Source organism: Pristis pectinata, chromosome 8, assembly GCF_009764475.1.
Source record: "Pristis pectinata isolate sPriPec2 chromosome 8, sPriPec2.1.pri, whole genome shotgun sequence".
Classification (NCBI taxonomy): Eukaryota; Metazoa; Chordata; class Chondrichthyes; order Rhinopristiformes; family Pristidae; genus Pristis; species Pristis pectinata.
Genome location: NC_067412.1, coordinates 65,951,040 through 65,968,217, shown reverse-complemented (window position 1 = coordinate 65,968,217; position 17,178 = coordinate 65,951,040). Strand labels below are relative to the sequence as shown.

The 17,178-nt window shown below is 39.3% G+C and overlaps 1 protein-coding gene across 1 annotated transcript in view; it reads left to right on the top strand.

Annotated features, from left to right (window-relative positions):
• The first annotated feature begins 2,175 nt into the window (after positions 1 to 2,175).
• LOC127573795 (ADP-ribosylation factor-like protein 13B) overlaps positions 2,176 to 17,178 on the top strand; it is a 34,254-nt gene continuing 19,251 nt past the window's right edge. Inside the window, exons 1-4 of the mRNA XM_052022301.1 lie at positions 2,176 to 2,234; positions 3,538 to 3,608; positions 7,902 to 8,151; positions 13,814 to 13,919. Of these exons, the coding sequence (XP_051878261.1) occupies positions 2,176 to 2,234; positions 3,538 to 3,608; positions 7,902 to 8,151; positions 13,814 to 13,919 (486 nt within the window). The remainder of the gene's footprint in view (positions 2,235 to 3,537; positions 3,609 to 7,901; positions 8,152 to 13,813; positions 13,920 to 17,178) is intronic.

The following is a 17,178-nucleotide window of genomic DNA, read 5'->3' as shown; positions in this document are numbered from 1 at the left end:
ATGCACTTTCCTACCCTTTGCATGCAAATCTGATAAATATTTGGGATGTGCATTACCCTTAACTGCATTGGGTACAATGGTGAATATTCACCATCAATATGGGCTAACAGGCCAAAGTGTGAAAGCTTTTGACCACTAGTTACACCTCTTGTGTGGAGCTTCTCTGTGAAAAATGCATATTGTGCAGAAGTGGGAGTTCACTAAGGGAGATGCCACCCATCAGCAAATACAGAAATGTGGTAAAAGCCATACAAATATTTAGCAGCATACAGCACACTACATTGAAATCTCCACACCAGTTGGCTAGGCACTGCAGTGCGTCCCTGAGCAATGAAGATAGCTGAATCTTATTTTCCTCATATATGTGCAGCCACCTGGGGTCAGAAGCCATGGAAATAGACAGTACTAATTTTTGTTCAGAATCCAACCCTTAGGGAAGTCCCTGCTGCTGAAATTGTCCTAAGGATAAAACAGCTATTGGAACCCTCAGGGAACATGACATTGACCATCAAAAAATTCTTCTCATGATCCATGACTATCTGTACATTTTGGGAGTTGAAACCCTTTCTATTAATGAAGAAATCCAGCTTATTCAAGATACTGTTAATGGAAACATGAACGGCTACCTGCCATCTGAGGAAGCCATGAATGCTGACAAATCCAAGTGTCCGAGATGTCACCTTCTCTTCAATGAAATCAATGTAAATGAGGTCGTTCCTCTGTGAGTACAGGGCCTATGTTACCTCTCTAAAGTTTGGTGAGCAGCAAACTGAGAAATATGCCTGATGGCTGGAGACTGAGAAGTTGAGACTTATTGTGACCTTCACCTCCAGAGAGAGAGCAGAGCAGGTGGAAGAGCATGGCTGCTGGTCGTCCTGCAGAGTGGCACATCCCAGAATCAAAACCAGAATCAGGTTTATTATCACTGATATATGTCGTGAAATTTGTTGTTTTGCGGCAGCAGTACAGTGCAAAACATAAAAATTACCAGTTATTATAGCATTAGAAAACCTGAGCTTCCAAAGATATTGCTCATCAGAGTTCCATACACAACGTGCCATCTCTAAATACTCTCCTTGCATTGAATCTTTGTGAATGTTCATATTTTGCCTCCTACCCCACTTCTCCGATACTCCATATTATCTGTAGCAGCTGTTCTGAAGCCTCCAATCATGAAGTGCTGACAGCAGAGTAATCACTGAGGCACTCAAAAAATAAGTAGCTCAGAATCTAAATTTAAACACAGTCTGTATACTTCAGCAAGTGTTTGAGCATTCTCCAGTCAATTCTGGGTTGCTTCATGAGGTTTCTGCAACAAGATGTCCCTTTCAATTGCAAATCAATCAAAATCTAGGCACACTTCGCTCCTTATTCTTCTGTGACTGTTCCACAATGCTGCTCCAATTTATGAAATGTGCATTGCATGAGAAATCACATCATTAGGTGCATGTCTAATGCTGGGCAAATGCCAGGCATGTTGACATGTATTGCAACCAGAACTGTTTGGTCTGGTTTAGCAATTGATACAATTTCACCCAGAAATGATTGCTAATGCAATTTACTCCATGTAGGATCAATTTAGAATCATATAGCACTGAAGCAAAAGAGAAATGCTACATAATCCAATTTCTATACAAGGATTTTTTTAAGGGATATTATGTTCTGAGAATAAACCTTGCAAAGTTTCACTTGTACTTACAAGGAGTCAGTTCAGTGGCACAGCTTCATTTAGAGATCCCAGCAAACTGTTTCACTGGGGGTTAAAAACACGATTTTCCACAGGATTTATCATTTGGCAATGTGCTGTGCTAGCAGACGCTCAGTTGAGGCTAGCATCCTTTGGATAGGGAAAACACTCAAGGACAAGCAGAATGTGCCTATAGTTTACCAGTAGACTACCCAAGAGTGGAACAGTTGGCAATCTGGGAAGGGAATCCCATTTTAATCTCTATGAATGGCAGGAGGAGGGAGGGACAAAATAAAATAATATGAAAAATATTTTACCGTAGGTGGGGAGAGAATATTCCTAGCTGTTATGTTGTTTGAATTCTAATTCAGCTCTTTATCCTGATCTGTTTTTTCCTTTTGCTTCTGAATCTAGGGGATGTAAGTCAGTCAGCCAGTTGGTCAGTCTAGATGATCCAGCTTGCCTACATCTCGCAGTAATTCCACATCATGTTCAGTTTAATTGCAAACTGCTGCACCTGGGCTCGGAAAGTTCAGGAGCCAATAAGGTGAGTTGTAACTGTCCTGATGATTTGAAAGAAATATCTCACAAGTAATGCTGTTGTATTTCTACTTGGAGAATGGGACAGTGATGTCATTTTACATAGTCTTCCATTTGCGTCTTCCCCACACCTCGATGAGTCATGAAGCCTGACATGAAGGCTCTGCATGCTGTTTTTCAGAACAGGTTAGGAACTGACCTTCACGTGTAATGAAATGATCCATCCTAAGACTGGGACTAAACCACACTGGGAAAATTATAATGCTGAATACTACACCAGACATGGAGGGTCTATGATTTAGGATTTTGATCAGATCTTGATTTTGGTTGGGAGAAAAATTAAGGAAAGGCTTAATTTCTTTGTAATGGCCTAGGGACACCCTATGTATGTGTTACATTTATTTTCTAATTCTTTTTTTATTGTTTTCACTTTTGATGAACATGGAAGAAAATAAGCAACTTGGTTTATCTTTTACACATGGAGATAGAGGAATAGATTGATACCAGAAGGAGCTGGGTGGGGTAAGGAAACAGGGCTCTGTTGTATGAGAATGTGTGAGTTTAGTGATAGGATTATTGGTGGGGCATCATTTCCTGAGGTATCTGTATTGAGTTTTCTTATTAAAGTTGATGCCTATGCAAACACCCTGAAGATTCCATGCTATGTTGCTAGGCACTGGCACTGTGATAACCAAGAGCTAAAACCAGCAGTGCATGAGGATTTGTGCATAAATCAAGTAATACTCAAATTGATCTCTGTGCCAAAATGATGAACTGTATAATTTAAAGGAGTGCTTGTACAATTCGATCACAGAAATCTGATCCGATCTGTACATTCATCAATATCTGATTTAAGAAGGAAGTGGAAATGGTACATTGCCACTGAATGTTGATGCATTAGTGGATAGCAGCATGTAGTAAAAAAAAGGGCTCTGTTTCCTCTAAGCACATTAGACCCTGGAAGGAGGAGGGATGAATGAAATGGTAATGATTATGCAAAGTGCTTTTGTACAGCTCTTGGCATCTAGGCAAATGGGCATTGACAGAGTTTAGAAGGCAGAGATCCATGGCACTTATTACACTGCAAGGTTATAACTAAATCTGAGTGGCTGTGCCTTTGCTGGAGGGCAAATGCTTTTGAGCAGAAAAACCTGATTTTGGGATAAACTTCACCTTTGATTCAGCACAGTGATAAGTCATTCATAGCATTCACATTTAGCATCATTGTATTTATTTTCTTATATGTTTCTGGCACAATTTGTGTAAATCCATCTGTTACCATCTCTTCACGTTCTTCATCTTTGTTTTAGGAATGTCACTCTGCTGATCCTCGGACTGAGTAGTGCAGGGAAAACTTCAATACTCAAAGGAATACAGAAAGGTAAAGGAACTGCTGCCTTAAGATCTGATCAGGAGAGATATATAATTACAGTTTTTATTAAGTTATGTCACTTTTGTGTCACGCACAGAAACCTTGATTCATGAGAAGGCAGGAAAAATTAATTGACAACATCAAGGCACAATTATAAAGAAATTAACATCCACCTAAGAGTAGGAACTTTAAAAGTGCATTTTATATTGTAGGAAATATGGGTCTGGATTACTACATTTTTGGAGAAGGAACATTTGGAGATATGGATATTCTCAGCCAGGGAAGATTTCCTGTCGAATATTTGTTTCATTAAATTAAAAAATCTTAGGAGAGTAATGCTGGAACATAGCTGGATGGAGTATTTTTTTCTTCTACATATTACAATATTTGTATTGGAGATGCATGAATGCAGGATCATTATTGGAATTTTATTAGAATTTTATTTAATAGCTTTTGGTGTCACACATGGGAAGACAAAACCAAGAGTAGCTTGAGATGAAGTAGGTTTAAGAACTAGGGAATAATTGAAACAGAGTGTGCAGATATAATTAAGTCATTGTTTTGAATGCTGCTGTGCCTCAACCAGCACTGAATATAATTACAGTGTGATAAGTGTGCATAATCCATTTCCATTTTAAATGTAGATACAGACACTTAAGAGTGGAAATATCTGACAGGTAACATCTGCTGATGTGGTGTTTTTTGATGTGCTACAAATAAATTTGTAACATGCACCTCCACTGACAATAGCTTATAATTGCAGTATGATACGTTTGCCTTGACTGTTCCAATTATAAATGTGGGTTTGGAATTTATACTGGAAAGAAATGATAGGAAATGCACAGAGGTGTAGGAGTTTGATAAATCAAGATAGATTACTATCACACTTTATAATACTAATGTTAGTGGTTTTGGGAAAGACACTATCCTACATTCATACTGAAAATATTTTATTCATTCTAAAAACTAAAATGCACTGAAGTTGATCAGAGAGGACTTGCCTGTGTCCCACATTTACAAACAATGTATTTACGGTACACAGAACACAATCATTACCTGCAGATTTCCCTCATAATTTTAAAACATATCACAGTCAGGACTGCAGCAGTTTAACCATCACCTTCTCAAGGGCAATTACGGATGGGCAAAAACTGCATGCCTTGCCAGTGATGCCCAGATCCCAAAAAATGGATTATGAAACCCCCACAGAAATTGTGAACAGCAGCAAACCACCTTGTGATCAAGCAAGTCCAAACAAAGTCTGTACTTATTAGCAGGAGAATGCTGCCCACAAAACTCAGCAGGGAGGTCCTGCAGGTTGACTGGGCTTTCTGTGAAATTATGAGGAAAAGAGGGAAGCAGAATATGTCCCATCCACAAATAGGAGAAAAAACTTTGACTGCCAGCTAAACCATACCCCCGGCTTGGCCAGATCTGTCAAAATCTTAAAGCATACCTGGCTAAAAATTTGGTTGCTTGGCATTGCCTTTCTAAGAGCGACACATATGAAAGTCAATGTTTTCTGGAGAGGAACATGATATTGATGATTTCCAGACTGAACTGTGCCTCTCTGGAAATGAAGCCGAGCACTTAATGTTGCAAATTGTGCTTACACAGATGAGTGAATTTCTGTGCTGGATCCAGATGTAATGACATAATTTCCAATGAAACTCAATTTGGGGATTGCCAGTAGAAATTAGTTCACATTGTTCTGATGTGTGCCAATCACTGGGTACTCACAACCCAACTAGGTTTGCCTGACAACCTGCTGTTCTGCAATTTAAAGGAGACTTCTACGAATAAATGCCTGTCTAATGGTGAGAATCTCCAAGCTGTTTTAAGTTATTTGCTTACTGGCTCTCCTCTGGACCCCACCCTTGCATGGCAGTACTGTCCATGTAACCTAATACCACTTTTCAGCTTATGGCCCTCACCAAGCTGGACTCACCTATGATTACTTGGTCCAACGTGCCTCCTTGGCCTCAAATTCACAACATGACTCCAATTCTCTGATCACTTGATTTCCTCATTATCCTTGATCTTCTGACCTGTCCCCACCCATTCTCACTTTCCCTCTTCCTATCACCACCGTTCAATCACTCCCAGATACATTGTAAGGACTGCTGTAGGATTAGGATGCTGAGTGACAAACCGCAGCACATTTGTCATTCCACTTCGTCGCTGGACTCCATGTTGAGTGCAGCAGCAGCAGCCCATTGTGCTGGGGTTCCACAGTATTATGCTCTCCCATCTGCATTAACAGCCCTGGAATAGGACTGAAGTCCTCATTAACTTGAATGGGGATTCCTGGCTTGGAGATTAGGTGGGAAAAGGTAAGTATTTCTATTTATTGTGTAGATATTTACCTTATTTTCATTTGTTAATTATTTCTTAGTGCATAATGATTTTAATTAAATAAGTATTTTTGTTTATACTTTTTTATTATCTAATTATCTTGAGAAATGTTAACAGTTTTTAAATGTCTCTGAATGTCATAGACAGTTTAAAACAGTTCTGAAGATTTGCCAGGCTTTGTTAAAGGCTCCACATTTAGCCTTGTCTCCTGTCAAAGGCTGTTAGGGCATTTCTGGGACATTATTGGAGAAGGTATCTCATCATTCAGTGCTTGCCATGCTTCACCAGTTGCACAAGGTTAGTTTGTTCACCTCTCTGCATCAGTGGAGCCCATGTGCAGACAGGCAGGCAGACAAATGAGTAGATATTGTGAAGAACCACTCTGGACAATGAGCAGTATTAAGTCTGATCTGTTCAATGATCTTATTTCTAAAAAAATTCTTCAGGAGCTTGATCAGGATGAAACAAAATATGAATGCAACTGGCTGAAGATGCAAAAACAGATTGTAAAAGATTTTTTTGGTTAAAAACAAAAGATTAGTGAAAGGTAAATATGGGGGCTTTCCAGACAGAGAAGGGAAACTATAATGGGCTATGAACTGGCAGAGGCTTTAAACAAACAGATTGCATCATTCCCCAAGGTTGAAGATGCAATTTAAATTTCAGAAGTAGCGGCAAACCAAGGTTCTATAGAAAATAAGGTATAAAAGAAACCTGCTTTGGTAGAAGAAAGGACTGTAGAAATTAATGGTACTGAAAGCCATCTGATTCTCTGGACCTAGCATTTTAGAAGAGGTTGCAACAGAAGTAATGATGTATTGGGTATGCACGAAGAGAGTTCACTAGATTTCAGAATGATCTCTACAGTTTAGAAGGTAGCAAATGTAATTCTGCTATTCAAGAAATAAGAGAGATAATAAGGCCCTGTTAGCCTGATATTAGTTGTAGAAAAAATGCTAGAATCTATTCTTGAGATAAATTGGGCAGAGTCAACATAGATATGTAAAAAAGAAATGACATTTGCTAAACCAGTTTAAAAGTCTTTTTAAGGCTTCAACTAGCAGAATAATATTCCACACAAAAGATTATTATACAAATTTGGTGTTCTTGACATTGGGAGCAAGATAACAATTATGGGTTAAGAACTGGCTAATATTTAGATAACAGGCAGTAGGAATAAACAGGTAATTTTTAGGTTTATAAGCTATGACCAGCAGGGAATCACAAGGATTAGGATTTGGGTCTCAGCTATGTACAATCTACCTACTGAAATGGATTACATTTCATTTCCCACATTCTTACCCATTGACTATGTCCATATAATTTTGCAACATGTTTGTTATTTTGTTCACAGTTTACATTCCCACTTGATATGTTACACTCTGTCCATATAGCACTTGCTCCAATCATTGCTTGTTTGTGAAAATTCCCATTGCATTAGTAATGGTGAATAATATTCTTCCATTAATGTGGTGGCCTGATGTAAAGAAAAAAACATATAAATGGATGTGATTTCATGTCTGGTTTGGATAGTTTTAAAATGATTTTGTAGTTTATCATATTATCTTTCTCTAATAACAGTGTAGGATTGTATATTTTTTTACGTATCATTTTGTTGTCACTTGACCTTCATCTGACAGTATTATGCAACCTTTAGTTTCAGCTGATGATAATTGTCCCTCTAGTGCAATCATTGCTTTAAATCATTAAATTAATTTTTTTTTGCTTATGTTCCAAGTAGTTTGTTATTATTACAAAGAAATGAAGTGGAGCTTCAACAGCTCCACTCCATTTGCATTTTGATGGTATTAAGTCAATTTGCCAAAAATCGAACTCCTGCATTAATTGACCTGACATATAGCATGAATAGAAAAAAACATTCTCACTTGCAGAAAATTCTACAGAAAGGATAAATGTTATGTGTATTAGTATTCTTTTCCCCAACAGAATCTCCTTACCTCATTCGTCCAAATGGCACATTTTCCAGGACTGATCTCATGGTAGATCGATTTAATGTGACAATATTTGACCTTAGTGGTGGAGAGAAAACCCGCTGTACTTGGAAGAATTATTACTCTGCAGTTCATGGCCTTATTTTCATCATTGACTCTACGGATGTGAAACGAATGGAGGAAGCTGGAAAGGTTCTATCAGAAGTAATGAAGCATGAAAAGATGTCAGGGAAGCCTGTCCTCATGTAAGTCCTAAAAGCAAAAGGATAAAGGACACAATGGTAAATATTGTTGGATGGTTAAAGGGACACAAAGTACTTGGCAAAACATATCTTATTTTGTGACTTGATTAACTAAATAGAATCAACGTGAAACAACCAGGTATCATTTATATGTAATATCATGAAAATTTAAATGTAGGCCACATTTTCTGATTCCCCCTCATGGTAGGCAGATCCAGAAGATTAAGATGCATGGGATCCACAGTGACTTGGTTGTTTGGACTCAAAATTAGCTTGCCCATAGAAGACAGAGGGTAGTGGGGGAAGGGTGTTATTCTGGCTGGAGGTCCATGACCAGTGGTGTTCCACAGGGGTTGGTGCTGGGATCTCTGTTGTTTGTGATATGTATAAATGACTTGGATGAAAATGTAGAGGGGTGGGTTAGTGAGTTTGCAGACAACACAAAGAATGGTGGAGCTGTGGACAGTGTAGAAGGCTGTCAAAGGACACAGCAGAATATAGATCAGTTACAGATATGGGCGGGGAAAATGGCAGATGGAGTTTAATCCAAGCAAGTGTGAGGTGTTACACTTCAGAAGTCTAAAGTAAAGGGAAAGTACACAGTTAATGGCAGGAGGTGATGAAGGTGATTGATGAGGGTAGAGCAGTAGGTGTTGTCAAAATGGACTTTAGTAAGGCATTTGACAAGGTCCTTCAGGGGTAGGGTGATATTTACGTAAGATTAAGGTGCATGGGATCCATGGTGACTTTTGTAGTTTGGATTCAGAATTGGCTTGCCCATAGAAGACGGAGGGTAGTGGTGGTACTGTGTTATTCTGGCTGAAGGTCCGTGACCAGTGGTGTTCCGCAGGGATCCATACTGGGATCTCTGTCATTTCTGATATATGTAAATGACTTGGATGAAAATGTAGAGGGGTGGGTTACTGAGTTTGCAGACAACACTAAGAATGGTGGAGCTGTGGACAGTGTAGAGGGCTGTCAAAGGATACAGCAGAATATAGATCAGTTACAGATATGGGCGGAGAATTGCAGATGGAGTTTAATTAGGGCAAGTGTGAAGTCAAATGTAGGGGGAAAGCATGTAGTTAATGGCAGGACCCTTAACTGCATTGATATACAGAGGGATCTTGGGGTCCAAGTCCATAGCTCCCTGAAAGTGGCCACGCAAATAGATAGGGTGGTAAAGAAGGCATATAGCATGCTTGTCTTTATTGGTTGGGGTACTGAGTATAATAGTCAGGAAGTCATGTTGCAGCTATATAAAACTTTGTTTAGGCCGCACTTCTGATTGGCCCACTACAAGACGGATGTAGAGGCTTTGGAAAGGGTGCAGAAGAGGTTTACCAGGATTCTGCCTGGATTAGAGGGTATGAACTATAAAGAGAGGTTGGACAAACTTGGGTTGTTTTCTCTGGAGCATCGGAGACTGAAGGGAGACCTGATAGAAGTTTATAAGATTATGAGAGACATAGATAGGATAAGCAATCAGAATCTTTTTCCCAGGGTAGAAATGTCAAGAAAAAGAGGACATGCATTTAAGGTGAGAGGGGGAAAAATTTAAAGGAGATGTGTGGGGTAAGTTTTTTTACACAGAGAGTGGTAAGTGCCTGGAATGGCCTTCCAGGAGCAGTGGTAGAAGTAGATACCATAAGGGTGTTTAAGATGCCATTAGACAGGCACATGAATATGCAGGGAATGGAGGAATGGAAGGATATGGATCATGTACAAGCATTAAAGAATTAGTTTAATTCAGCATTGTGTTCGGTGCAGACATTGTGGGCCGAAGGGACTGCACCTGTGCTGTACTGTTCTATAATCTGTGATCTAATATATCAAAGTTTTTCTCCCATCCCTCCATCAGCTTAAGACACACATATATAGTCCACAATCCTGATCACATACTGTACTGCTTTGACTTTCCTTGAAGAGAATATTTCTTATGGGGTCAAGCTAAAGTTCCTCGACAGTATGAAGGGTTAAAAGGACAGTTGCAGCATTGCCTGCAATTGCACAGGAAAGTATTGTGAGAAGGAGAGTGGTTGGTGTAAATGGACAAATAGACTAGGGAGTTTTGAAGGAAACAATCCTGTCGAAGCACTGAAATGGGAAGGGAGGAAAAGATGTGTTTGGTGGTGAAATCTTGTTGAAGCTGTCGGAAATTGTGAAGACTGATCTATTGGGGTGGAAGGTGAGGACTTAGGAAACTCTATCATTGCCCCGTCCAGGAGGAGAGGGGATGAGAGCAGAGCTGGGGGAAATAGATGAGATGTGACAAAGACTCTGTCAAATATGGTAGAGGAGAAGCCATTGTTTAGGAAAAAGACTCTCAGAGGCACCTGTGTGGAAATACGGTGGAGATGAAGGAACTGAAAGGATGGAATGGAGTCCTTCCAGGAGTCAGGGTGAAAGGAAGCATAGTCAAGATAACTGTGGAATTCATTTGCACTCCTTCCAGTCTAGTAAACTGCATTCAGTGTTCACATTGTGGTTTCCTCTTCATTAGAAAAAACAAACTCAGACTGGGTGACTGCTCTCAGAACTCAGGTACAATATGCAGCCACTACTATTTTGTGTGTCTGCACAAACTTCCATTCCCAGGTATTTACTTCGAGGTATCAATTAGATGGCTGTGTCTAATGTTTACGGTAGTCTCTCCATCCTTTATGTAATATTCTCAGTAATGCAAGAAGACACATTTCACTGTGTGTTTCCATGTACATGTGAATAATAAATAAATATCTAACATCTAATCTAACAATGTTTGTAATGTGCAGGTACAGGAATTAGCAATCATGTTTCATACAATCTTGACTACACTTCAAAAAGTACTTCATTGACTGTAAAGAGCTTTGGGACATTATGAGGTTGTGAAAGGCAATGTATTTAAGCATATTCTTTCCTTTTAGTTCTTGAAATTGTTACAGCTCAGCAGATCTCTTTTTTTTAAGATAGATATAAATTCCTTATTACAAATACTCTTATTACAAGTGTCAAAGTATATTCACAATATCTAGATATCACCTATAACATTAGTCACTAAAATATTTTTGCTGAGATCAGGAAAGGCAAGTTTGATACCACCTAACTTGGATGCTGCTTTCAACACCTAGTGAGCTGAAGTGCAGGAGGAACAAACAACTTGATAAGATGAGGATTGTCTCTTCGACATTCCAAAGGACAACATTATGAATAACCAGCCCAACCAAGTTAATTATTGAGATATTGCTAACCTTCAACACCTGGTTTCTAATGTAGGTCAGAGGCACTTGGGAGATGTGGGCAGGTGTGGTAGGAAAGAACACTTGCTTCCACTCTGGATCATGTGAGGCAGAAGCAGAGACCCTCTCAAAAGCATCAATCAAACCTATTTTGAGAGGCAAAATTGTGAATACTTTCCTATGGAAATCCAAGGTATCCAAAGTAATTGTGGATACAAGTGGCATGCAAAAGTTTGGGCACCCCTGGTAAAAATTTATGTTACTGTGAATAGTTAAGTGAGTCGAAGACGAACTGATCTCCAAAAGTCATAAAGTTAAAGATGAAACATTCTTTTCAATATTTTAAGCAAGATTAGTGTATTATTTTTGTTTTGTACAATTTTGGAGTGAAGAAAAGGAAAGGAGCACCATGCAAATATTTGGGCACCCCAAGAGGTTTGAGTCAGATAACTTTTTCCAAGGTCTCAGACCTTCCTTAGCTTGTTAGGACTATAGCTTGTTCACAGTCATCGTTAGGAAAGGCCAGGTGATACAAATTTCAAAGCTTTATAAATACCCTGACTCCTCAAACCTTGTCCCAACAATCAGCAGCCATGGGCTCCTCTAAGCAGCTGCCTAGCACTCTGAAAATTAAAATAAATGACGCCCACAAAGCAGGAGAAGGCTGTAAGAAGATAGCAAAGCGTTTTCAGGTAGCCGTTTCCTCAGTTCGTAATGTAATTAAGAAATGGCAGTTAACAGGAATGGTGGAGGTCAAGTTGAGGTTTGGAAGACCAAGAAAACTTTCCGAGAGAACTGCTCATAGGATTGCTAGAAAGGCAAATCAAAACTCCCGTTTGACTGCAAAAAAACTTCAGGAAGATTTAGCTACTCTAGAGTGGTGTTGCGCTCTTCTACTGTGCAGCAACACCTGCACAAATATGACCTTCATGGAAGAGTCACCAGAAGAAAACATTTCCTGCGTCCTCACCACAAAATTCAGCACCAGAACTTTGCAAAGGAACATCTAAACAAGCCTGATGCAGTTTGAAAACAAGTCCTGTGGACTGATGAAGTTAAAATAGAACTTCTTGGCCGCAATGAGCAAAGGTATGTTTGGAGAAAAAAGGGTGCAGAATTTCATCAAAAGAACACCTTTCCAACTGTTAAGCATGGGGATGGATCGATCATGCTTTGGGCTTGTGTTGCAGCCAGTGGCACGGGGAACATTTCACTGGTAGAGGGAAGAACGAATTCAACTAAATACCAGCAAATTCTGGAAGCAAACATCACACTGTCTGTAAAAAAGCTGAAGATGAAAAGAGGACGGCTTCTACAACAGGATAATGATCCTAAGCACACCTCAAAGTCCACAATGGACTACCTCAAGAGGCACAAGCTGAAGGTTTTGCCATGGCCCTCACAGTCCCCTAACCTAAACATCATCAGAAATCTGTGGATAGACCTCAAAAGAGCAGTGCATGCAAGACAGCCCAAGAATCTTACAGAACTAGAAGCCTTTTGCAAGGAAGAATGGGTAAAAATCCTCCAAACAAGAATTGAAAGACTCTTAGCTGGCTACAGAAAATGTTTACAAGCTATGATACTTGCCAAAGGGGGTGTTACTAAGTACTGACCATGCAGGGTGCCCAAACTTTTGCTTCAGGCCCTTTTCCTTTTTTGTTATTTTGAAACTGTAAAAGATGGAAATAAAAAAGTAATCTTGCTTAAAGTAGTAAAGTAATGTGTCATCTTTAACTTTATGCCTTTTGGAAATCAGGTCATCTTTTACTCGCTTAGCTATTCACAGTAACAGAAATTTTGACCAGGGGTGCCCAAACTTCTGCATGCCACTGTACTTTACGTCATGTGATGATCCATGATCCTAATGTTGTTCACAAAAAATAGGAAGATATCCCTATTACCACCGAATTCCCAAAAACTTAATACATATATAATCATAACTTGTTTATGATTTCTCCATGAAGTTCTCTATGAAAGTCAGTTCATTATGATATGTTAAAAACCTTCCATGTGAATGGAAATAACATGTGGCAATTGGCCTAACACAGTGCCTTTTACCCAACAGCTTTGCAATTTGGACCAACAATCTGTCACCTAATTGGCAAGTCAGCTTTCATTCAGAGGTTGAAGTTGGAATGAGCAGTAGCTCTGACAATTTATTGACTGTCAAACACATCATGCTCTATTGCCAATTATTCTCCAATACCGTGAATGTACAACTTGCACAGCTATCCCTCTGTATGTATTACAACTGACACTATAAAAAAGAGTCAGAATGCATCAGCAGACTTTAACTTGTATGAACAAGGATAGGTTCTATACAAAGATTATTTCTTCAGGTAAAGTAGTGGATACTCTCTGCCTATTAAAATACTCTGCAGCCTTAAATGACATATTGTGCATTTTCTCACTTTGAGTGTTTTTTTCTTTTATTTTTTATTCAGACTTGCAAACAAACAGGATAAAGCTGAGGCCCTACCAGAGCTTGACATTATTGAACAGATGTCCCTGGGGAAACTGGCTAATGAAAATAAATCCATCTGTCATATTGTAAGTTTCATCAAGTTTTGATATCATTGAGGAGCCACTCACTTTTTTTTATCATCTTTCACATTCCATTAATACCTTCTCTAAAATAATAGTGGTAGACATTTTCTTCTGGGTCAACAAATATGAAGTGCAATACATCTATCAGAGAATGAAGGACACCCATATTTCTTACCTTGGACCATTGTTAAGGCATAGGCCTAACACAAATTAGGAATGCAGCTGCTAATCTGGGAGGCATAACACTGGTACATTCTGGTTGCATTAGAATCCAATGGAATATCCACCTGTGTGGGTTCCTGTGCCAGATCCTGTTTTCTGTTTTTTTTCTGGGACACCTGCATTGGAGTTCGAAATGATCTTATTATGTGTACGTTAAGCACCCAATGCATGATGATACCTGAAAAAAAACAGGTGACAGGATCTGCTAGCAGAACCCATGCAGATGGATCTCCTCTATATTCTAATGCAGGCAGAACATACCATTCAGGTGTTGTTAGAGAAACAAAGGACTGCAGATGCTGAAATCGAGATGAAAAACACGATGATGCTGGAGGAACTCAGCAGGCCAGGCAGCATCCATGGAGAAAAGCAGGTGAATCCTGAAGTCCTGAGTCCTGAAGAGGGGTACTGACCCTAAACGTTGACTGCCTGCTTTTCTCCTTGGATGCTGCCTGGCCTGCTGAGTTCCTCCAGCATCATCGTGTTTTTCATTCAGGTGTTGTTCCAGTGTTCACAGGCAACTTCTTCAACAGGGGAGGCAGGGAGTCACCAGCTACAATCAAAGTAGGAAGTTAAGGATTAAGCTGTTAGCAGTCAGTTGCTGAGGGGTGGGGGGGTGGGGGGGAATAGGAGGAAGGGTGAGTGAGAGATTGACACGCTTGTAATTGGCAGCACTCCTGTGAACTTTCACAACAGAGAAATTAACAAACAGTCTGCTTGAAGTGAACATTACCCCACAGTGAAAACCCTGAAGGAATTTGGGGCAGGGATATAGGGAACAGGAGCTGACCTATAATTGTTTCTGGGGACTATGCCCCCTGTTGTTGATGAATAGAGGCCTCAAGATTGTTCACTCTTCCATATTTATTAAACTAGAACACTGTGACATTACTGACTGACAAGAGTTTTTAAACATTAGCATTAAACACATGCCAATGGCTGATTATAGGTATTTCATGGGCCCTACATTTACAATGTTTGGTTTATTTAACAGATCACCAAAGTCAGTAATAGATATCTGTATTACCTTTAGCTTCAGTACCTTGATCTTCAAATTTAATAGCTACGAGGACCATAGAGTGATTTTGTGCGGGGTTCTCCTGACAGACCACTACACCTGGAACAGATAAGCTGCAGGATTGCAGAATGTGATGTAAGTGATGTTTCTCTACAGTTTCCACAGCTGGTCTTAGCAACCATCCAAAGTTGCCCCAGCATTTCCAGGAATTAAAGATTAATTTGCAGTAATATTGAGCAATGCAACAGAAAGATCATAGGTGTCAATAAAAAGTCTTTTTATGAAATATTTATTTGAAAATTTTTGCTTGCTAATTATAGAAATATAGATTACGGGAAGTCAAAGTAATTTCGGCAAATGTATCCACATATTTTCCACAATAATAGTTTCCATTTCAGATTACAGATTACATCTTACTCTTGTCATTATTATCTATGATGAGGTATGAATTGAATACATGTTGAAGTATCATCATTGTTGTTCATTTACCCAGGTTAGCCAATGTATTTCGCCATCTTCTATCCATTATACGTGTTTGAAAACTAGGAACACAAAAAGTAACAAAACCACTAATAATAAACAACCTGAGAATGTGGGGAGAATAAAAATAGGGATTTACTGTAGGATTAGTGTAATGGGTGGCATGGACTCTGTGGCCCAAAGGGCCTGTTTCTATGTTATACGTCTCTAACCTCAAAGTTATTCTGAGCTTCATACTGATCTTAAATAAAGATGTCTTCCTATATAAATATCATAAATCTTTCACTTTAAGATGCCATTTCAACTAGCGCAATGCAATTAGTAACGTACAAATCCAATCAAAAAGAAAAAAATATCCTCAGTAGTACAATGAAATGAATTATTCATAACGTACAGCTCCATGTTTGCAATGACATGATTTATGGCTCCTGGACGTATGAAAAATCTTGATTTGGTTGCCTTCTGTCCCTGTAAGCCTCTGAATCCAGTTGCTTAATAGGACTGGAATTGGTTCACATTCTCCTTATTAAGGCATTTGCCAGAGGTAGAGAATCTGGTATCTTTGCAAAGATCACAGCCAAGTTTCAAATATGCAAGATGTTCTGGTGGCATCTGCGCTTGAAGGCACTAACCTATGAAGGGGAACTTCTCATGTGTTTGTTATTCATGGTGTCATCTGGCAGAAAGATGTTCAGGGAGACTAGACAGTGGAGTGTTACTGCAGGCCATCTGTGTTAGTAGCTTTCTTCAGTGAAGTATTAGCAGATTCTGAAAATAAAGCTCTTCACCAATAACAATGAGCAGGGCTAAGTAATGGGAAGGCAGGGTTTAACTCAAAGTAATGAAGATAAGGAATTGGAAGTCATTTTTAAAGGCAAAAGCTGCAACTTGATACCCAGGGAAATCCTCCCAATTACTGCTATAAGCTATTAACCAAGATGAACATTGTAAGATTTTTAACACCAAAAAAATAACTGAATATTTAATGGGATGAGGAATAATACTGGCAATTTTACTGAAAAGTGATAAATAGTATTACAATATGATAAAAGTTGAGCAATATAAATGCAAACTATAACATATGGAACTGATTAACCCATTTCACATTGAGAAAACATCTTGGCAGGTAGAGCAATTTGGTCTTGGTGATTTGCAGGAGACACATCTCTCTCAATGTCTCCTGAGGTGACTAGGGTGTTCTGTCTGCAGGCTCACCACAAGAGGCACACTCTCTCCTTTTCTCAGAGATTCTGCTGCACTGCCAGTTTTTATGATTGAGCTTAGGGGCAGCAAACTGCCCTACCCTCAGTCCCCCCCCCCCCCCACCAACTCTCCCATTCAATTGTAAGATGGACTTCCTTTAGCTCATGCACCCACATGGGACACTTATAGAGTCATAGAATTGTACAGCATAGAAACAGGCCCTCCAGCCCACTGTGAATGTACTATCATACCGATCTATACTGATCCCACTTGCCTGCATTAATTCCATATCCTTCTATACCTTGCTCATTCAACTATCTGTCCAGATTTCTCTTAAAT